This window comes from Hibiscus syriacus, unplaced genomic scaffold (genome assembly GCF_006381635.1).
Source record: "Hibiscus syriacus cultivar Baekdansim isolate YM2019G1 unplaced genomic scaffold, ASM638163v2 tig00111254_pilon, whole genome shotgun sequence".
NCBI lineage: Eukaryota > Viridiplantae > Streptophyta > Magnoliopsida > Malvales > Malvaceae > Hibiscus > Hibiscus syriacus.
The window spans coordinates 482,128-504,561 of record NW_024063037.1 but is presented as its reverse complement, the minus strand read 5'-3'; the positions used below and the strand labels follow the sequence as shown (position 1 = coordinate 504,561).

Genomic DNA, 22,434 nt, shown 5'->3' with positions numbered 1-22,434 from the left:
TCTTGAAAGCTAATCAGGGTTAGCATAGGTTGGCAGTAAGCTAGGTGGTACGACCCAGCTTCTCTGCTTTGCATGGGCCAGTTACTCATAGATGACAGAACATGATCCTTTAAAAAGTCTGAATTCTTTCCCTCCCACCACTTTGGACGAGAGGCTCAATCACCTAGAGCTATGGGATTTCATTGTGATTTTCTACTCCTAAAAGAAGACCAACTGTATGATCAATATCAGACAGCTAATCCATGACTGAAAGCCTAGGACAAATTTATCTGCCTTCATCCTCCTTAGGATTCCTCGTTTCTTTCTTCCTTAGACCCTTGCCGACTTTAAGCATCGGCCACACTTCAGAGTATCAAATCCGGCACTCCTTATTTTGTCTAAGTACAGAAAATCACATAGGCCCAAACGAAATCCTAGGTTCAAACTTCAAAACCAACAAATAATAAAAGAAAACAAAGTTCAAGATCAATCAGCTTGTGAAGCTAAAAATAAATATTCATTTAGCATTGACTAATGGTTTCCTTTTCGATTGTGTCTACAAAGCATATTAGCTATAGTGCTAACGGTTCTAGAGTCTAGCCATTTCAGAATCTACCTAAACAAGATTATATCATCAGTAAATCGAAAAAAATTGGGGAGGGGGACAAATTCATCATATATACACAATAAGACTCTTCCTAAGAACTCCAAAACCAACAACCAGGAGGTGGAATGCTTTTGAGGAAACATAGTGCATAATAAACGAGACTTTTCAACTATCTGCATTCAACAACCTCTTATTTGTTTACAGCATAAAAGGGATACATTTAACCAAACCAAAGGAAGCTAAGGTTCTAACCCAACCACATAAGACTGTGATATTGGACACTATCCATCACAAGTACAAGAATGGGCTTATCAAGTTGTACATATCTCACCCTTGTAAATACAAACTTGAATGGCTCAAATCAAAGGGAAAGTGAGCTCACCTCATCAGCTTTCCATACCCCTTCTTCATACTTATACCACCTCATAAGCCCTTCGTCGTTTCGAGTCCGCTGACACATGATGCATGAATCTTTCATGCATGTTAGGAATTCGCGTAACCGAGATGCCTTCTCAAGAATAGACTGATCTAGCTCCCTCATAATTCTTCTTGGGGCAGGAGGAGGTGGTATTTCAATGAGAAGGCAATGGGATATGTTAAGCACTTCTAGGTTTCGTAACTCATTCAATATGGAGATCAAAGTATCCTTCACAAGCATTGAGCAACGGAGGCTCAAAACCCTTATATTTGGTAGATACATTATTATCGTAGCAGCAAAAAAGTTGTCGAAAGGTCCCATCACCTTGAGTTCACTAAAATTCTTGCAGTTATTAGCAATTTCTTCCAATAGATAGGGAGGGTTTGCTATGCTAGGCATTGTTAGGGATTCAAGATCATTCCAGATGCGAATAGCTTTGCATATTCCCGTTTTTTTTATTCTGTTCCAAGCCGGCATGACAAGTCGTCGGAGCCGTGGACACCTGCAGTAAGAAAATCAAGATCAGCTATTGCTGCATGCAACAAAATAGCATAATGATGAGGAAAAAATTGTAATGACAATCTTCAAGAACTCCCCAAATAATAAAAAAAATAAAGCTTGAAAAGACTCATTTATATAGTACCATTAGAAAATGCCTTTCCGAAAAAGCTAAGAGACTAATATGAGAAAGAGAGAAGATGGTCCAAAAAAAGGAGGCTCTGCGGACGCCGGACGAAATTGTTAACACTTTATGAACCTAGAGAAGATTATAAATAAATAAATAAAATTCACTAAAATTACCTTTCAGCAGTATAGGTCAACTGATCATCACTCACATATAGATTAAAGTGAAAAATCAAGGTCATTATGTTTCCCTGGCTGAGACTCAAAGATGTCTTCAACAAATGGGTCAATGACTTGTCAGAACGAGCATCCACGTATACATAAGGCTCCAATGGAATTTTGATAAAATTTGACTTCATCATTGATAAATCAAGTGTTCTCCAAAGCAAAGGATCACAACAAGCCATACGCCATGAACTGCAAACTTGAGCAATGCCTGAAGTTAACTGATAGATGTCAAAAGACTGGAAGATCTTCACCAAGATATCAATGTCTAGGTCCTCCCATCTTCTTGCAACACAGTCAATTTCTTCCATGCCACCAGGTTTTCCAATATCTCCAGGGACTTCTACAGAATCACCAAACCTGCATGGTGCATATAGAAGGTTGAGTAATGACAGAAACTGTTAGCGGATAGAAATGTACATCTGGTCCTCTAGAACAGCCAACACAGCAATAATCCTCATGGAAGTCGAGAAAAATGAAGTGTTTAAAAGCATGGAAACTCATTTTCTTGATGTTCATAAAAGTAAATTTGAACCCCAGAAAGATACTCTCAGCTGACACTAATAAATTCCATAATCCGTTCAGAGAAAAATGGTAAGTAGATATATCTTGTCATGATTTCCATTCAAAGATGCCTAGCATGATAACACAAGAAGAATCAATACATATGTACATAAGAATTTACATGTCACAAAAATTTGGTCCAAAAATCCTCTTACCATATGCGAAAAACAGAACATATACATATTAGAATGTGTTTTGTTCACATAAATTCAAGCATGGGTGCATATAGCATTAACAGTAATTAAGGTCCAAACCATAGTGTGCTTCAGAATCATCCAAACTTAGGAGGTTATCAATCAATTGGACTCATTTGAGCAAATCGAAAAATCTAACACCAAGAAATCTCCATAACCGAACATCTAACGTAACAATATCCTCCCCAATCTTTCCCAATTAACGACCATTGTCAAAAATCTTCATGCTATTATTTTCCGGCTATTGTCTATTCACATCTTTAGCCCGCTGCCTAACATTAAGGGGTTTACATATAGCAATATTAAACAAAAAGGCCAAATTCTTCAGCTTTTGAGTCTGAAATTTTATTCTTTCAAGTTTCAACCCAATTCTTAAGCAAAAACCTTACTCCAAGGATGAAGCGGAAATACTTCAATATGAACTGGTTCTATACAAAAGAATATTGAACTCACGATATGAAAACTGATGCCCCAAATTGTCAAATTTCAATGCAATTTCCAGCATAGAGCCCTTTGTTACAGGGAAACTTATCTTGTTCACTCTAAGCAAGAGGGAAAAAAATCATTTGCCAATAGTAAAAAAAAAAGTTATACTAGAAGATTTAAATCCAACAATTTCAGTTCAAAGATGCCAAAATAGGAACCAATCCGTGAAACGAAAAGATGAACAAAATCAAGCTTCAATACTTGAAAGAAATTCGGGTTCACTCAATTTTAACCAGATCCTCCTTCTTTACATGCCCATTAAAGAAAAGATCCACGTTGATCTGACTTTCACCTCACAGTCTAAAGAAAAACTATAATTATATATTCTGATACGGAAAAAAAGGGACAAAGATAATTACCTTAAGAAAGCTAAAGCTGGTCGTTGGTTTGTTTAGTTTTGGTCGAAAAACAAAGATTTGATCTGAATTTCTGGGAAAGAAGGAGAAGAGGAGAGAAGCAGTTACAGTCTTGTGAACCCTGTTTGGGCAGAAAGAAAGAAAACTGTGTAAACAGACTGAGAGAGAGAGTTACCAAAATGCCGAATATGAAAATTGAAATTACTACCTTAAACAAGGTTTACAACCTTAAACTTATTATCCTAATCCCTTAACCATTTTCTCTCAATAAGTTTCATTAGTCTTTACGAATATTATTATAATTATGAAAAATTTTACATGAATATTAATATTAATATTATAGGATAAAATTTATAAATAATCATTAAATTATGTTAAAATAATTTTTTGAATACATAACTTTCAAAAGTTGCACGAATCAAGGAACATGTTACGGATTCAAACACCAACGATTGTAGCGAGAGATGGGTACGGGTTGGGTTTCGGTCAACCCGACCCGACCTAAAAATTTTATATTCTTCACCCGACCTGATAATATCCAAAAAATATATACCCTTCACCTGAATCGAACCAGACCCGACTTTTTTAGATAAAATACGAACTCAATCCGACCCGACCCGAAATAATAAAAAAATTATTTTTATTTAAGAAGGACAGTGATTTAATTGAAAAAAATAATATATAGAGGGGTATTATTGTAATTATTCCTAAATTTAAGAAGGACAGTGATTTAATTGAAAAAAATAATATATAGAGGGGTATTTTGTAATTATTCCTAAATATATAAAGTAAATTATATTTTTTTGAGTCGGTCGGATCGAGTATTTTTCACTCTAAATTCGAATCCAACCCGATCCGAACCCAAAATATTTTTAAAAATCCCGACACGATCGGATCGGGTTGGGTCGAAACCCATTATATTCGGTCACATGCCCATCCTAACTGCAGCAGGGTAATTGAGCGTTTATTGTCAAATGATTGAGAGTATTTAGAACATATATTACTTTGTAATCACATTAACTTAATAAAAAAATTCAAAAGTTGTATAATAAACATTAAACATTAAATACTATTACAAAATCAATATCTATTAGAAAAATGTTGTAGCATGTTAAACTAATAAAAAATATTTATTTCGATCATAATTATAATTAAAATTTTATTTTTGATATTTTTCAATTAAGTAATAATTTAAAATTATAATATATATATATATATATTCATAATTTATTTTAGAAATACAATTTTAAAAATTATAATTTTATGAGTTTTTTAATTCATCAAATTATTTTGTAGTTAATTATTTATTTAATTATGATAATATTTGTAAAATAAAAAATATAAAAATTTATAATATTTTAGATCTAAAAATTTCAATTATCAAATAATAATTTTGTTGAATCATATGATTCAAGTATTTAACTTTTGTTTAGTTTAAATAAAATTTAAAAATAATACATCGAAAAGTTATAATATTACATTAATACTAAAGATACATTCAAACTTGAATCAAAATAATAAAAACAATATTTAATTTTTAATAATATGTCAAATAATTTATATTATGTTATAAATTAATATGGTACTAAAAACTAATATTTTTATCAAAAATTTAATATTTAATTTATTTACATCCAAAAACAATATTTTAATCTTACTTTTAATTGTAATGAGTCGTTTATCGTAATAATATGCTAAAATTTCATCAAACATTAACAAGTTAAGATATCGTCAATGATAAAACACAATAATTCGATTTTAATTTTAGATGGTCTTCCATTTTCATAATTCAATTTTAATTTTAGATGGTCCTCTATTTTCATAATTCAATTTTCTTCTATTTTCTTAGGGTTAAGTACACAAATGGTCCTCGACTATAAGATATTATTTTATTAAGTTATTCGACTATTAAAAGTTACAAAACAGTTTAGAGTGTTGTTTTGTTGAGTCCCTCAACTATTAAAAATTACAAAATAGTCATCCAACTAATCATTATATTTCAAACTCGTCTTTTTTTGTTAAAAAATTAACGATATTTTGAGCTAAATGTTAATCTACTGACTGTGATATAATAAAATCTGATCCCAGAATCTCAAACGACTATCATATCTCAGTCGTCATGTTAACGTTCAACTTATAGAACAAAAACTTTTTAACGAAAAAGGACTAGTTTAGAACACAATTAATAGTCAGGTGACCATTTTGCAACTTTTAATAGTCAAGAGACTTAATAAAGCAACATTATATAGTCAAATGTTATTTTGTAACTTTTAATAATTGAGAAACTTAATAAAATAATATCATATAGTCGAGGATCATTTATGTAGTTTACCTACTTTCTTATGAGTATAGTTATTGTGTTTATTAAATAATATCTTTCAAAAATTGTAACACCTTTCCTTTTTATCCCTTTCTTCTACCACCTTTCATAAGCTCAAAGGAACCACCTTTCTTAAGCTCCATATCTCCATTAAAGAAGTGGTAAGCTTGAAGAGTGTCCGGTTGCTCGTAGAAGATGAAGATATCACCGTCCGATTAAAAGTAAACGAAGCATAATACAACTTCCGAAAGATTAAAACTTGGGATCATAGTTAAAAACAATTATTTGACAGATGGGAACAATGTTAGATGTACATTTTGCTAATTCATCATTAGCCAAAATTATTAAAAGAGCTATAACAGTGCAGCCAAAACAAGATGAAACGCTAAGAGATACACCTTTTTTATTCGACACAGAAGCAAAAGCACGCACAGTCTCATTTATTTCCACTAGCAGCCTTCGCCTTGTCCCGAGCTTCTTCTCTCGGTACTGCCTTTGTCACACCCAATTTAAGGGGTTAAATTTTAGAAATTATAAAGTATTGAATTAAAATGGTATTTAGGAAGAAATTGAGGATTAAAGTGTAAAATCACAAAGTTTGCATACCCTTTTAGGAAGTGTAGAAAATTCATAGACTCAAAAATTCAGAGACTCAATCCTGATTTTACCCATTTTTCTTATATGTTGAATTATAAACTCTCTCTCCCCGTGTAATATGGTGTTCCTCATATTATTTTTCCTATTCTCTCTCCCGCCAACCCTCCTTTGACCTCCGATTTCTCCACCGTCTGGCCATCGTTCGACGATCCGAAACCACCATCATGTTCGTTGTCCACCAGTAAACAAAACTCGACCTTTATCCCGTCGTGAATCAGTGTCGTTCGCCATAAAACTCAACCGAAAGCTTCGTCGGTTTTAACTCAATCGTCGTTGATTTTTCGTCGATTCAGGTCGATCCTGCTACCCGTTTTCGACACCTCCTGCACCATCGTGTTACTTGCATCGTTTTAAGTCCATCGGTGTCTTTACTTCGTCGGTGCGTAAGGGGGTGAGGAAGTTAAAGATTCTGATGTTTTAGAATCGAGCTCTACGCCGTTCAAAATTGTGAACCGAGCTTGGTAAGTATTTCAAAATCCCTTAAAATAATTTTAGAAATTTTTATAGAATTTTTCCGACCTCCTAGGCCTCCGTACGCGCCCCCACGCACCACCCTTTACGAGTGGGTCTTGTCTAGCAGCTTGGTGAGCCACTGAGTCGAGCCACCAACCCGAGCCGAGCCAAGCAGACTGAGTCGTTGACCGTTAACCTGCACTGACCGTTGACTTTGACTAAAAAGTCAAAATTTCAAAAAGTCATATTTATATTTTCCGAAGTCCGTTTCACCAAAATCAAACCCGGTAAGCTGTTTTTCACTGATTTATCGTCCGATTCGATCCGTTTTTCAAAATTAAGCTCGTTTCTGATGAAATTTCTATTGTTATGTATGTGAGAATTTATTGGACATTGATTTCAAGATCGAGGGCGTTCGAATAGAATTAAAATGGTCGATCAGTATGGCACAAAAATCGAGATAATACTTTACTACCTCTTTGCATGCTTTATGGAACATATTGATAATGGGTAAATACATGGATGTATATAATTGGTATATTCTGCTTGTTTGATTATGGATGGACTCGAGCCAAATACGATTTAAGTGATAAATTGGTCTAGACTCTATTGAATTATATAAAGGAATTGGAAGACTGGTAAGAAATAATGTCTAGTACAGTGAGTAATTTGAAGAGAAAATGACCTCAGATTTATTAAATGCTCATTAATTTCGTTAAAAGGTTTAATACAAAAATCACCTGATTAAGGAATTACGAAAATGCTCTTGTGAGGTAAAAATAGTCCGAGTTGACTCTAAATGAGAAAGTACCCTGAGAATCCGTACCTATCCCGATAAATTATTGATTTATTTGTTAATATACTACTTTGGTATAGAAAATTCCTGATAATCCGTTTGTAACATTTGAGAAGGTAATTGACCAGAAAATCTCCAAGTTATGAGTAAATACCTGAAGAATAAATTATCGAGGGTGATCTTTTGTCAGAATTGTTCGAAAAGACTGAAATAGATGATAAGTTTGAATTAAATGATAAGATCGGACAGAAGGAAAAGATTGAAATATATTGGATCTATAAAATGACCAAAATACCCCTGGAATGCAAATGATGCAAGAATATTAATAAGCCCAGGAATGATTGAATACCCTAGAAGGGCAATGAATTCATCAGTTAACAAGTATCAGTTCTGGAAGTGGTTCAGCTCGACTTGTCTGATAATCTGATCGATCGACATAGATGGTAAATGTCATGAATCCTCGTTTTCCCTTATCAGCTCAAATCACTCTGGTCATATATGAGAAACAAGTAATTCATATGCAAAGGATTCTGAAAAACTTTCTGAATACTTATGTCTCAAAGACTTTCCGAATACTAAATGATTCTGATAAGTCACGTTCTGAATAATCGATATTCCCATTAGCTAATAAATTCTTCCGATAGTGATTCTAATTTCAGACATTCTATCGGTATACTAAATATCCCTATTTCTACGTCCGATAAGATTATCCAGTACCTCCGAACCATATCTGTAATCTCTAGTGTGTTCCCTGATCATATGAATATTTTATCTGATTTTTTTCTAATTTCTGCTATATATTATGCTCTGATTTCTGCTCTGAATTCTGTTATGATATCTGCTCCGTTTTTGTTCTGATTTATGATATCTCTGTTACTGTAGGAAAATGTTTTATTCGGGGCACTCTAGATTTGGTATGAAGACTCTGGTAGGTTCAGTCGCTGTTGGTAATTCCTCGGATAGGTTCAACACCGATTGGTAATTCCTTATGGACCTAAGGCAACCCTTGGGTAGGCTATGCGACCCTGAGATTTTTCTTGGGTATGCCTCTATGGCCCCGAGAATTTTCTTGGGTAGGCTCGTAGGCCCCAAGTTACTCCCTTAGGTTGTATAGTTCTGGGAACTACACATGGCGTTCGGTTGGAGGATGATTTAAAGTTTTTAAATTAAAAACTCCTATGATATTTTAATGACTCTGATCTTTGTTGATTTTTAAAGAAAACATAATTATTTTAAATGTTTTGCGGGAACACACTAGATAACCATCATGATCTCCTGAACTCAGTCATCCGAAATATTTCCATCTGAATTGAAAGCTTATTGCCTGTTACTACCTGAAATATTGGTATGATCTCCGCTCAACATAAAGATCTGAAGATGTCTAAACCAATAAGAAAAATTATGTCTATCTGTTATCTGCATGACCTGTAGCATCAACCAGTAGTACTGTATTACTGAGCTTTCCAAAGCTCACTCTGTTACTCACTTTTTCAGGTTAAAAGAATTGTACCAGTGCATTTATCGACATCAGTAAGGGAGTTCTTCCGGCGTTGCTTGCAGAGTATGGTACATGTGATTAGGGGAGTAGTACTGTATTACTGAGCTTTCGAAAGCTCACTCTTTACTCACTTTTTCAGGTTAAAAGAATTGTACCAGTGCATTTATCGACATCAGTAAGGGAGTTCTTCCGGCGTTGCTTGCAGAGTATGGTACATGTGATTAGGGGGTATATAATTGTATTTGGTTTTATATATGTGAGTCTGGAAATCTGTTTTATCTCTGTATACTGATAAATCATTTTATTAGTTACATGTTTTAATAAAAGTTTTAAATTTTCTGAGTCCGGTGGCCCTAATGTGACATCCCAGATCGGATCGGGTTACCCGCATCGGTCTGAAGGGGATTTAGTGGTATCAGAGCTTAGGTTGAGTTAAAATTTTCAAGATAGACGGGCTGGTCGATTGTCAAAAGACATCTGATTAGTACATGCCCCTAGACTACAATTGTACCTCTCTGAACCAGAACTCCAAGGTTGAGTCCCTCTCTGTAACGAGCAAATATAAGTTTTCTATTCGTTATGGCTCTACTATTGCAAAAAGGAATACCAGTAATGTCTGTTTGAATTCTGTAAAATACCTCACGAGTAATGTGAGAGTTACTTATCCGAGAAATTATGATCCGACTCTAGAAATGAAATTGGGATATGTTATCGCTCTATTAGTCTATTCTCGTAACCGAGGCTGAATTGATTCCACAAGAATAAATCTTTTCTGATTATTTTATTGGAATGAGAAAGAGTTCTAAAGAAAATGTATACTCAACTGGTTAAAGATTTATAGAGGAACAATACTTTTGTAAAAGCTACTTGAAGATATGAAAGAACTGATGGAAGTTTCATTTATGCAATTATAAGACATGAATTAATTTCGATGACGAAATTCTTTTAAGGAGGAGAGAATTGTCACACCCTAATTTAGGGGCTAAATTTTAGAAATTATAAAGAATTGAATTAAAATAGTATTTTGGAAGAAATTGAAGATTAAAGTGTAAAATTGCAAAGTTGGCAGACCATTTTAGGAAGTGTAGGAAATTCAGGGACCCAATCCTGAATTTACCCATTTTTCTTATATGTTTAATTATAAACTCTCTCTCCCCCCGTGTAATCTTGTTTTCCCATATTATTTTTCCCATTTTCTCTCCTCCGCCAACCCTCTTTTGACCTTCGATTTCTCCACCGTCCGGCCATCGTTCGTCGATCCGAAACCACCATCATGTTCATTGTCGACCGGTGAACAAAACCCGACCTTTTTCCCGTCGTGAATCACTGTCGTTCGCCATAAAACTCAACCGAAAGCTTCGTATGTTTTAACTCAATCGTCGTTGGTTTTCCGTCGATTCAGGTCGATCTGACCACCGTTTTGACACCTCCAGCACCATCGTGTTACTTGCATCGTTCTGAGTCCACCGGTGTCCTTCTGTCTCCATCGTCACCGTCGCGTGAGGGGGTAATGAAGTTAAAGTTTCTAATGTTTCGGAATCGAGCTATACTCCGTTCAAAATTGTGAACCGAGCTTGGTAAGTGTCTCAAAATCCCTTAAAATAATTTTAGAAATTTTTATGGAATTTTTCTGACCTCCTAGGCCTCTGCATGCGCCCCTACGCGTCTTCCCTTGCGAGTGGGCCATGTTTGGAAGCTTGGTGAGCCACTGAGCCGCCAAGCCGAGCCGCCGAGCCAAGCCACGAGCCAAGCCAAGCCGACTGAGCCGTTGACCGTTGACATGCACTGATTGTTGACCAGCGTTGACTTTAACTGACTTTGACCAAAAAGTCAAAAAATTTGAAAAGTCATATTTTATGTTTTCCGACGTCATGAGTCCGATTCCGAAGTTCGATTCACCAAATTCGAACCCACTAAGTTGTTTTCACTGATTTATCACCCGATTCAATCTATTTTTCACAATTAAGCTTCGTTTCTGATGAAATTTCTATTGTTATATATCTGAGAAATTATTGGACATTGATTTCATGATCGAGGGCGTTCGAATGGAATTATTGCACAAAAATCGAGGTAATACTTTACTATATCTTTGTATGCTTTATAGAACATGTTGATAATGGATAAATACATGGATGTATATAATTGGTCTATTATGTTTGTTTGATTATGGATGGACTCGAACCAAATACAGTTTAAGTGATAAATTGGTTTGGACTCTATTGAATTATATAAAGGAATTGGAAGACTGGTAAGAAATGATGTCTAGTACAAAGAGTAATATGAAGAGAAAATGACCTCAGATTTATTAATTTCTAATTAATTTCATTAAAAGGTTTAATACCAAAATCACCTGATAAAGGAATTACGAAACTTCCCTTGTGAGGTAAAAATAGTCCGAGTTGACTCTGAATTAGAAAGTACCCTGAGAATTCGTATCTGACCTGATAAATTATTGATTTATTTGTTAAGATACTACTTTGGTACAAAAATTCCTAATAATCCGTTCGTAATATTTGAGAAGGTAATTGACCCAGAAACCTCCTTTGACCTCCGATTTCTCCACTGTCCAGCCACCGTTCGTTGATCCGAAACTACCATCATGTTCGTTGTCGATCGGTGAACAAAACTCGACCTTTATCCCATCGTGAATCGACGTCGTTCGCCATAAAACTCAACCAAAATCTTAGTCGGGTTTAACTCAATCGTCGTTGATTTTTCGTTAATTCAAGTTGATCCGACCACCCTTTTTCGACTCCTCCTGCAACATCGTGTTACTTGCATCATTTGAGTCCACCGGTGTCGTTCTTGTCTTCGTCGTCGCCGACACGTGAGGGGTGAGGAAGTTAAAATTTATGATGTTTCAAAATCTAGCTCTACGTTCAAATTGTGAAGCGAGCTTGGTAAGTGTCACAAAATCCCTTAAAATAATTTTAAAAATTTTTATGGAATTTTTCGACCTCCTAGGCCTCCGCACACGCCCCACGTGCCACCCCCTGTGAGTGGGCCTTGTCTGGCAGCTTGGTGAGCCACTGAGTCGAGCCACCGAGCCGCCAAGCTGAGTCGTTGTGTGGAGTCGAGCCGCTGAGCTGAGCCAAGCCAAGCTTACTGAGTCGTTAACCGTTGACCTGTACTGACCGTTGACTTTGACCAAAAAGTCAAAATTTTAGAAAATTCATATTTCATGTTTTTCGACGTCCTGAGTCTGATTCCGACGTCCGTTTCGCCAAATTCAAACCCGGTAAGCTATTTTTCACTGATTTATCAACCGATTCGATCCGTTTTTCGCAATTAAACTCCATTTCTGATGAAATTATGTATCTGAGAAATTATTGGAGATTGATTTCAAGATCGAGGGCGTTCGAATGGAAGTAAAATGGTCGATCAGTATGACACGAAAAATGAGGTAATACTTTACTACCTCTTTGTATGCTTTATGGAACATGTTAATAATGGGTAAATACATGGATGTATATAATTGGTCTATTATACCTGTTTGATTATGGATGAACTCGAACCGAATACGATTTAAGTGATAAATTGGTTTATACTCTATTGAATTATATAAAGGAATTAGAAGACTGGTAAGAAATGATGTCTAGTACAGTGAGTAATATGAAGAGAAAATGACCTCTGATTTTATTAAATTCTCATTAATTTCGTTAAAAGGTTTAATACCAAAATCACCTGATTAAGGAATTACGAAAATACCATTTTGAGGTAAAAATAGTTCGAGTTGACTCTGAATGAGAAAGTACCCTAAGAATTCGTACCTGACCTGATAAATTATTAATTTATTTGTTAAGATACTACTTTGGTACAAAAAATTCCTGGTAATCCGTTCGTAACATTTGAAATGTAATTGACCTGAAAATCTCCAAGTTATGAGTAAATACCTGAAGAATAAATTATCGAGGGTGATCTTTTGTCAGAATTGTTCAAAAAGACTGAAATAGATGATAAGTTTGAATTAAATGATAAGATCGGACGGAATGAAAAGATTAAAATATCATGGATCTGTAAAATGACCAAAATACCCCTGGAATGTAAATGACGCAAAAATATTACTAAGCCCAGGAATGATTGAATACCCTAGAAGGGCAATGAATTGATCAATTGACAAGTATAAGCTCTGGAAGTGGTTCAACTCGAGTTGTTTGATAATCCGATCGATCGACATAGATGGTATATGTCCTGAATCTTCGTTCTCTCTTACCAACTCAAATCACTCTGGTCATATATGAAAAACAAGTAACTCATATGCAAAGGATTTTGAAAAACTTTCTGAATACTTGTGTCTCCGAAAACTTTCCGAATACTAAATGATCCGGATAAGTCACTTTCTGAATAATCGATGTTCCCATTAGCTATAATAAACTCTTCCGATAGTGAACTCTGATTTCTGTTCTGATTTCTGATATCTCTGTTACTGAAGGAAAATGTTTTATTCGGGGCACTCTGTATCTGGTATGAAGACTCTGGCAGGTTCAGTCCCTGTTGGTAATTCCTCAGATAGGTTCATCACCGACTGATAATTCTTTATGGACCTAAGGTGACCTTTGAGTAGGCTCTGCGACCCTGAGATTTTTCTTGGGTAGGCCTCTATGGCCCCGAAAATTTTCTTGGGTAGGCTCGCAGGCCCCAAGGTACTCCCTTAAGTTGTACAGTTCTGGGGAACTGGACATAGCGTTCGGTTGGAGGACGATTCAGACTTTTTAAATTAAAAATCATATGATATTTTAATGACTGTGATATGTATTGATTTTTAAAGAAAACATAATTGTTTTAAATGTTTTGCAGGAACACACTAGATAACCATCATGATCTCCTGAACTCAGTCATCCGAAATATTTCCATCTGAACTGAAAGTTATTGTCTGTTACTACCTGAAATATCAGTATGATATCCGCTCAACATAAAGATCTGAAGATGTCTGAACCAATAAGAACAAATATGCCTATTTGTTATCTGCATGCCTGTAGCATCAACTGGTAGTACTGTATTACTGAGCTTTCCAAAGCTCACTCTGTTACTCACCTTTTCAGGTTAAAAGAATCGTACAAGTGCATCTATCGACATCGATAAGGGAGTTCTTCCAACGTTGCTTGCAGAGTATGGTACATGTGATTAGGGGACATGTAATTGTATTTTGTTTTATATATACGAGTCTGAAAATTTGTTTTATCTTTGTATACTGATAAATCATTTTATGAGTTACATGTTTTAATAAAAGTTTTAAATTTTCTGAGATTTTTATAGTGGATCACTCCGGTGGGCCTAATGTGACATCCTAAATCGAATTGGGTTACCCACATCGGTCGGAGGGAGTTACAGCCTTCACATAAATTTCATAGCAACAACCTGACATAAACAAACATGATACCATCGTACAAGAAATTTAATCATCGATGTTCGACTGTTTAAACAACGACACTATAGTTCTCTGTGATCTTATGTAGGGTCCAGTACAACACCATCTAGTCGATCAAATCTATTAAGATTGATTCAATAAGCTTTCTTGGCATGGTGACCTGGTCTCCAATTGAAGAAGGGGTAAGGGAGGACAGAAGAGAGCAATCGTTAATGGAATTAATTCTACAATCAAGCCAATGACGAGGCGTGCCGACTAAAATTGCAGAATAAATAACATTTCCGGTTACAAATTACAATCACGTCTGATGTCCGAAGTTACCAAAAATCAATTCAAACCAAAACAAACATTCAACACATATTTAGAGAATCAATTCCAACTTCCTGTGGGGTTATATTCATGAGAAATTCATCAATTCAAACCAAAATAAACATTGGGCATGTATTCATGAGCAATTCCACTTATAGCAAAAATTAGCCTCACCTGCAACAACAACGATTGTCAGAACATCGCCGATTCTCTTCAGTTGCCACACACGCTTCTTATAAGATTTAAATCGTCTTAACGAAGGGTCCTCTGCCAAGAGCTACAGGGTATATACCATATCAGCATCGTATCAAGCATGGTACAACATACATATATACCAATCTATAATAAAAAAAAAGGAAACTGGTTGAAGAATTGGAATCATTAGATTATGAGTAATCAAATACAGATTTCTCTATTCACTGTAATGACTGTGTAACTAAAAAAAAAAAGTGAAACCCATTATCAAGAAGAACGAAAAGAATCTAATGTAATGACTCTAGCTAAAAACAAAATGTAAAACCCATGGTGAATAAGAATTAAAACAACCATCATTCAGAATCTTTTTAAACGAGGATCCTTCCACAATACAATTCCATCAATTAATACGGGTCTACTCAAAAAGATGAAATCGCACCAATGAAACCCAAAATCGTACATTAAAAACACACCAGTTGCCAGATATTAAAACTATAGAAGCAAATCAAAAGTGGAAAAACGCAAAAGAAATCGAAGAGAAATACAGGAAAGGGGGAAACTCACAACTTTCTCACGATGAAATGCTCAACATGAAATGCTCGATTTTGCAGACATGGAACCCACTGTCTTCTGCTTTCAATATGTGAAAAAAATTCATAGAATCGTTAGCAAATCAAAGCGAAGACGCAACAAGGATCTATGCACGCATAAAAATCATATACTTCTATACCTGATAAGAAGATCGGAAGTGGCTCGCAAGTAAGACTGTAAACGAGCCGAGTCGAGCTCAAGTATTATTGAGATCGATTCGATTCGAAAACTCTGAAATGAAACTCGATTAGATTCAAAAAGTCACGAGCCAAAAATTTTCAAACTCGATTTGAACTCGAAATCATGAACTGAAAACATAAAAAACGAAAAGGCTTGAAAAAAAATCTAAAATTTAACTTAAAACCTCAAACTAAAACTCAAAAATAAACCTTAATACATTAAAATTTTATACTGCATTTAAAAAAATCAAGACTACATTTAAAAAAAATAACACATAAATATTAATATTATTAATAATTTATTTTTTAAAAAAATCTTAATATATTATATTTTTGAGTTGCTCACGAACTTTTCAAGTCGAATATCAAGTAGATCGTTTTGACTCGTTAAGAACTCGAGTCGAACTCAAATTCGAGTCGAATCTATTTAAATCAAATATTTATCAAATTTTAACCGAATCGATATCAAATAACTTACTATATGTCTGTCTCATTTACTCGCAAGACCGTTTTGTCGAAGGAGAAAGGCCATCTCTTTGATATGTCAGATTTTCTGATCGCAGAATATAAATGAACAAAAAATACTACTGGAAAGTGTCGATTGTAGACAAAAGCAAAACACCAATAGGGCTTTTAGTAATTGAACTCCAACGTTTGTTTATGGCTGCCCCCATTGAGTTTGTACTTGGATTTAGACGAGTGTTTATTTATTTTGGGTTTGCCGGTTTGGTTTTATATAAAATTTAGGGTTATTATATTTTTAGGTGTCTAAATTATATCTTAAATTGATATTTGGTGCTTAAAGAGTTTTTATTAAAAATATGTACCTAGACCGTCCGTAACGCCGTTAAAGTTAGTCGTTATCTGATATTTTTCATGCATATAAAATTTTAAAAAAATTATTTAAAAAGATTTAATATTATAATTTAAAAAACATCCAAAATTCAATCGTTAATCTGCCATCATCAATCCGTGGTCGTCACCGTTGACACCATCATAATCATCTCGTTGTCGCAATAAAAACCTAGTCCCTCACCCGCTATGAAATTACGTCGATCGTCGTGAAAAACGTTGCGAATGTTCACCGATTTTCTAAGTTTTCCTTCTCTATTTTTCTACGATTCCTACGACTACAGTTTATCGTACATGGCTGCCACCATTCAATTACTCGCCCTTCTCTGAATAAAACTCAGCCAGTGGTGACCCTACGTCGTCGTCGAAAGTGGGAAGATGGGATTGAGAGGGACTACACAGAGGTTTGATTTTTTTGAAATTTTTTTCTTTTGAAAAATAAAAAATATAACAATATGTACTTAAAAATGTAACAGATAAAACATTAATTACTTATTTTTAACGAAGAATTCTTTAGGCAAAAAAAAATCAATTTGAGATATAATTTAGATACTAAAAGTGTATTAGGCCTAAATTTTATATATATTTATTTAAATATAATTATAAAATTAAAATAAAACGATTTTTAAAATAGTTAAAAATGATATTTAGATCAAGTCATTTCCTGTTTAATTAGACTTTAAAAAAATCAATTAATGGGGACAAAAGGGTCATTTAGATAGGATCCTAGTCGGGTTATTTCGGATCAGATTAGTTTAGGTCTTTCGTATTTCAAGTCAAGTTGATGCATTACACAAGCCTATGTATTCAGCCATTATCCAAGGCCCCAACCACAACCAAAAAAACAAAAAACAAAAAGGAAACAAAAATATATGTGTCATTCATAAAAGATAATCTAGAGGTGATTCCAGTGTTGGTTTGTTGATAGGGCTCAAACTGGGAACTATTACTGCCATAGCCAGGGTTACTAGGGAGTCAACCATTTAAATTCGATAACGAGAATGAAACACCATTTCTTGAACGCCTACTGTCTGGGTCATGAAAATTTGAGATACCAAGTGGAGTTAAATTTAAGACCTGATTTTTAGGCTGGAGCTGTTTATTCCCTCCACAGTAAGATGCCTGAAACAAGTTCCTGCCTGGACTTTGCGAAAAGGAGCTCGATGTTATGGTATCAATGACCGAGATGGAAAGGGCCATGTAACATGGTCCGGGATTGTTTCAAAACTGACATGAACTGGATTGCTAGGGAACGAGGCATTTGAACCGGATGAGGAGAATGAAACAGTGTTTTCTGGGCAACTAGTACTGCTTGGATTATGGATACTTGAGACACAAGGTGCAGGAAATAAACCTGAGCCCCGACTTTTAGGCTGGAATTGTGTATTTCCACCATGGCAGGATGCCTGAAACAAGTTCATGTCCTCGCCTTGAGGCAAAGAAGCTTGATGTTCTAGTACCACTGACCCATGTAGCACAGGAAAGCAACATGGCCAGGGATTATTTGGGAAACCGCTGCAGACCCAGGGTTCGGTGTAAAAGGGTTTCCAACTGATGATGGGTAACCTAAAACCGATTAACCCTGAGCTACCCTAACTGCTATTGTCTTTCCATCAATTTAGTAACCATTCAGATGTGTCATTGCACCAGCTGCATCTGTTGGATTTTCAAATTTAACAAAACCATAGCATTTGCTTAAACCAGTAGTTTGGTCTCTGATCACTTTTGCTTCAGTTAGCTTACCAAATGGAGAAAACAGCTCTTTCAAACGATTTCCATCCATAACTTGAGCTAGATGGCCAACATAAAAATTTGCATCAACTCTTTTGTCATGGTTATTGTGAATTAGTATAGGGCAGGAAGCTGTAAGATGGCTGTCGCTACCACATGAGTCGTAGGACATGCTCATGAAAATGGACTGCAGGCTCGGACAGCAATACTTTCTCACAACACACACGGCAACCACTTGCATCTTTCTTCAGTCTAGCAAGCTCAGCTAATTGTTCCCTTTTGTATTCAATCTTTCCCTCTGCAATTGGAACTAACAGTTTCTTAACCATTTTAACTGCAGCATCTAATGATTCTTTATAACATGCCTCAATTCTGACATGTAAGTCTTCCTTTGCGGAGGAATACTGAAGTTCTTTCGAAGAGCCTTTACCTCTTAAAAGAATCCTAGCCCCACTTTCCTTCTCCATCCTCTTTAGTGTGTTTCCCTGAGGACCAAGGATGAGCCCAATGAAATTGTACCCAGGATATTCTTTCACCGGTACAGAAAGCTTTTCACAGAGCTTTGCACTGGCATGCTGTTTTTGTTTTGAATCAGGGTTTTTTTTTAAACAACCTTGATATGATATCTAGACGTTTTAGGACAAGTTTTTGACGAAGCCTCATTTCCCGTGTCTTTTTTCCTGTTCCAAGGTTGCTGTATGTAAGCACCAATTTTTACCCCACATACCCTGCCAAAGCACTGCCGTGCACCAACCCTCCCATGCCCTGTCACTCGAGTCTGCAAAACGCCACCACCATGCTGCCCATCCCCTGCCAACTGCACCAACCGACTCCACCATAAATAAACAAATATATCAGTTTTTTATTTGTTTTACATGTACAATGGGTTGCTATAAACCCAAAGAAAAGAGCAGATTGTAGGGGAAGGGTCCCTGAAAAAAAAAAATCAGATTGTAGGGGAGGGGCTTTCCATTTTCCGACAATCAAACAAATTTCCAAGGTGATTTGACCTAAATATCACCTTATAAACCTAATATGCCCTAAATAAAATTCTTTGACTATTATTTTCCTAACTAATATTCTTTCGTCTGAGGTGGTACTAAGGCGTGTTCTCGATAACGCGTTTTATCGGAATTTTTGCTGACTAGATTGACACGGGTAAGGCGTATTTCAGAAAACGCGCCTTACATGGATTTCTGCTGATTGGGATGTCACGCGGGTATTTTCATGGGATTCGGTGACACGTGGGAATGAACGTTTCAGGAAACACACATTCCATTAAAATACATTTAATTCTCACCCATTTCCCCCACCTAACACCTTCCTCCTCCTCCTATATAAACTCTTTCAAGCCTCCTCATTTTTCAGACCAAAACAATTATTTCTCTCTAATATAACTCAAATTGTTCTTTTATTTGAGTTTAAAATTTCTTATTATTAGTAAGAAATTTATTTTTAAATTAGTATATTTTTTAAAATAGTTGTTATATTTTTTATAAATATTTTTTAAAAATAATATTATATTTTTTATTAAAATAATATTTATATAATTATTATTTATTTAAATTTATTAATTAATTATTATTTGTGCTAATTGTATTTTTTGTCTACAGTTATAATGGAAAGTGAAATGTTGCTGCGATTAGATGCAAATCATATCTCAAGACATTTTAGTGATATGGTAATATTTTTTAAAATTTATGTTAATGTTTATTATTATTTTTAATTTAAATTGATCATGAAATTATATTAATTTTAATTTTTTGGAATGCTTATAAATTAGGAAAATGATCGTATTTGGAAACATTTATTAAAAACACGAAGATACCGACACCAACACATATTTGGCCGTATCTATCTTCCGCCGGGTTCGGGTATATTGTGAAAGTTATTGGCGGTTGCAAACTCGAACCTATCCTAATTTCCGCATTAGTTGAGAGGTGGAGACCGGAGACACACACATTTCATCTTCCATGTGGAGAGTGTACAATTACATTGGAGGATGTCTCAATGCATTTGGGGCTTCTTGTTGACAGAAATATTATGTGTGGTGTGGCCGATGGTGATTGACATTCAATATGCATGGAGTATCTTGGAGCTGCTCCACCAGATTTCAATGGAGGTAGAATATCTTTATCATGGCTAAAAGTCAATTTTGAAGTTTTGAATGAAAATGCTTTTGAGGATGAAGCAAAGGCATGTGCTCGGACTTATATACTATAAATCATTGAAGGAATATTGATGCCCAAAAAATCTCGTAACCAGGTGCATTGTATGTGATTGCGTCATCTTATTGATTTTGATGAAACGTGAAGATACAGTTGGGGCGCTGCTGTTTTGACATTTCTCTTTAGAGAAATGTATCGTACAACGAATTATAATAAAACTGCTATCGGTAGATGTCTCCTGCTTCTCCAATCATGGGCGTGGTTCTGCATGCCTTTCTTATGCCCGATCGTTAATGAGCCATATGCATTCCCCTTATTATTGAGGTAATTTCAGAACTAAATTTTGATTTAAATATTTGTAATTAAATAGGGTGATATTAAGTTTATATTATATTGAATTATAATAAAACTGCTATCGGTGGATGTCTCCTGCTTCTCCAATCATGGGCGTGGTTCTGCATGCCTTTCTTATGCCCGGTCGTTAATGAGCCATATGCATTCCCCTTATTATTGAGGTAATTTCAGAACTAAATTTTGATTTAAATATTTGTAATTAAATAGGGTGATATTAAGTTTATATTATATTTTATAGGTGGTCGATGAAAAGAAAGAATCATAGAGATATCCCTAGTGAACTAGAGGAAATCCGTTTAATTATTAATCAAAAAGCTGGGTCTGAGGTACGTCTTTAAATATGAATAATTTAATTTAAAATGCTTGATATAATTAGAATATTATATTTATTAGAATTATATATTTATGTTTCAGTTTCAATGGATACCTTATACGAGCGATGAAGTAAAGACTTGCCTCCTACCCCACCTGAGTGGGTCATTAGATGTTTGGATGTCAGTTATACCTTTTATATGTTATGCTATTGTTTAATAGCATCCGGTTGATCGTGTGTTTCGTCAGTTTTGTTGTACGCAATATATTCCTAGAGCACCTATGAATTTAGACAACATGCATAACATAGACAAACGAGGAAATAAAGAGGTCAACTGGGTGGTGAAACACAGAGATTAGATTGAGATTTGGGAGAACCGGTATGAACGCTTGCCCCTCGATAGTTTTATGCTAAAACTGCTCATATGGTTACGGATAACTATATACAGTGGTTTAATGAAAACGAAAGTCGTTTCTACTTTTTGCGGAAGCATGAGGGGTGAGCATTCATAGGTGCCGAGATAGACGTCCACCGTCACAATATCATATTCCCACGACTCGTGGACAGAGAGAAGTCACTATCGGTTCGGCACCAGTCGCACCACCAGAACCATCACAAAATCCATCATATCCACCGATGATGATGCCATAGGGGTACATGCCCAGCCCACCAGTTCAAATTCCATCTCCGCAAGGGTATATGCCAAGCCCACCAGTTCATATGTCATCTCCGCAGGGTTACATTCCTATCCTACATGGGTACATACCCAGCCTGCAAGGTACATGCCCATCCCGCAGGGTTTTATGACACCCCATGGAGGTGCATATATGGCTATGCTTAATGATCCAACATATCTTATATACATCTTATTTGGCTTGTGGTGCTTCTCCACAAACACCCCCAACTCACAGACATAGATGCCAATATTTTCACAGTTTTCTCAATTCTCTATGAGCGGTGGGATTGTTAGTAACACTCCTCCAGGGTTGTTATTTTATACAGGCCCTCCATCATCATCCATGCCAAATGAACAAAATGTCGATGATGATGATGATACTGAAGATGGGGAGAATCAAGAGCAAGTTATACGAAGAAATCCTCAGCGAAATAAACAACTACCACTATATGGAGCTCATTCGAGAAGACGACGTCGTTGATCCAGTTGTATTTCAAAATTTTCTGTAATTTTGCAGTGTT

At 35.4% G+C, this 22,434-nt stretch overlaps 2 protein-coding genes across 2 annotated transcripts; both read right to left on the bottom strand.

Annotated features, from left to right (window-relative positions):
* Positions 1–731: 731 nt before the first annotated feature.
* Positions 732–3,600, bottom strand: LOC120157397 (F-box/LRR-repeat protein At3g48880-like). The gene is made up of 3 exons (XM_039168531.1): positions 3,457–3,600; positions 1,806–2,213; positions 732–1,506 (listed from the first exon to the last, which is right to left on the bottom strand). Exons 2-3 carry the CDS (start codon positions 2,162–2,164, stop codon positions 948–950), a joined length of 918 nt encoding a protein of 305 aa, XP_039024462.1. The 5' UTR covers positions 2,165–2,213; positions 3,457–3,600; the 3' UTR covers positions 732–947.
* A 14,951-nt stretch (positions 3,601–18,551) lies between these two features.
* Positions 18,552–22,102, bottom strand: LOC120157414 (splicing factor-like protein 1). Its single transcript, XM_039168538.1, has 3 exons — positions 22,004–22,102; positions 19,130–19,219; positions 18,552–18,977 (listed from the first exon to the last, which is right to left on the bottom strand). Exons 1-3 carry the CDS (start codon positions 22,100–22,102, stop codon positions 18,552–18,554), a joined length of 615 nt encoding a protein of 204 aa, XP_039024469.1.
* Between the last annotated feature and the right edge of the window lie 332 nt (positions 22,103–22,434).

Excerpts from the sequence above, each read along its gene's own strand:
- LOC120157414 (XM_039168538.1), bottom strand. The coding sequence starts at position 22,102 with ATGTATATAAGATATGTTGGATCATTAAGCATAGCCATATATGCACCT. Across the intron at positions 19,220-22,003 it reads GCATGTACCTTGCAGGCTGG|TTGGCAGGGGATGGGCAGCA; the intron begins GTATGTACCCAT and ends CGGTTGGTGCAG. Across the intron at positions 18,978-19,129 it reads CACGGCAGTGCTTTGGCAGG|CATGCCAGTGCAAAGCTCTG; the intron begins GTATGTGGGGTA and ends AAACAAAAACAG.
- LOC120157397 (XM_039168531.1), bottom strand. The coding sequence starts at position 2,164 with ATGGAAGAAATTGACTGTGTTGCAAGAAGATGGGAGGACCTAGACATT. Across the intron at positions 1,507-1,805 it reads TTGACCTATACTGCTGAAAG|GTGTCCACGGCTCCGACGAC; the intron begins GTAATTTTAGTG and ends TTCTTACTGCAG.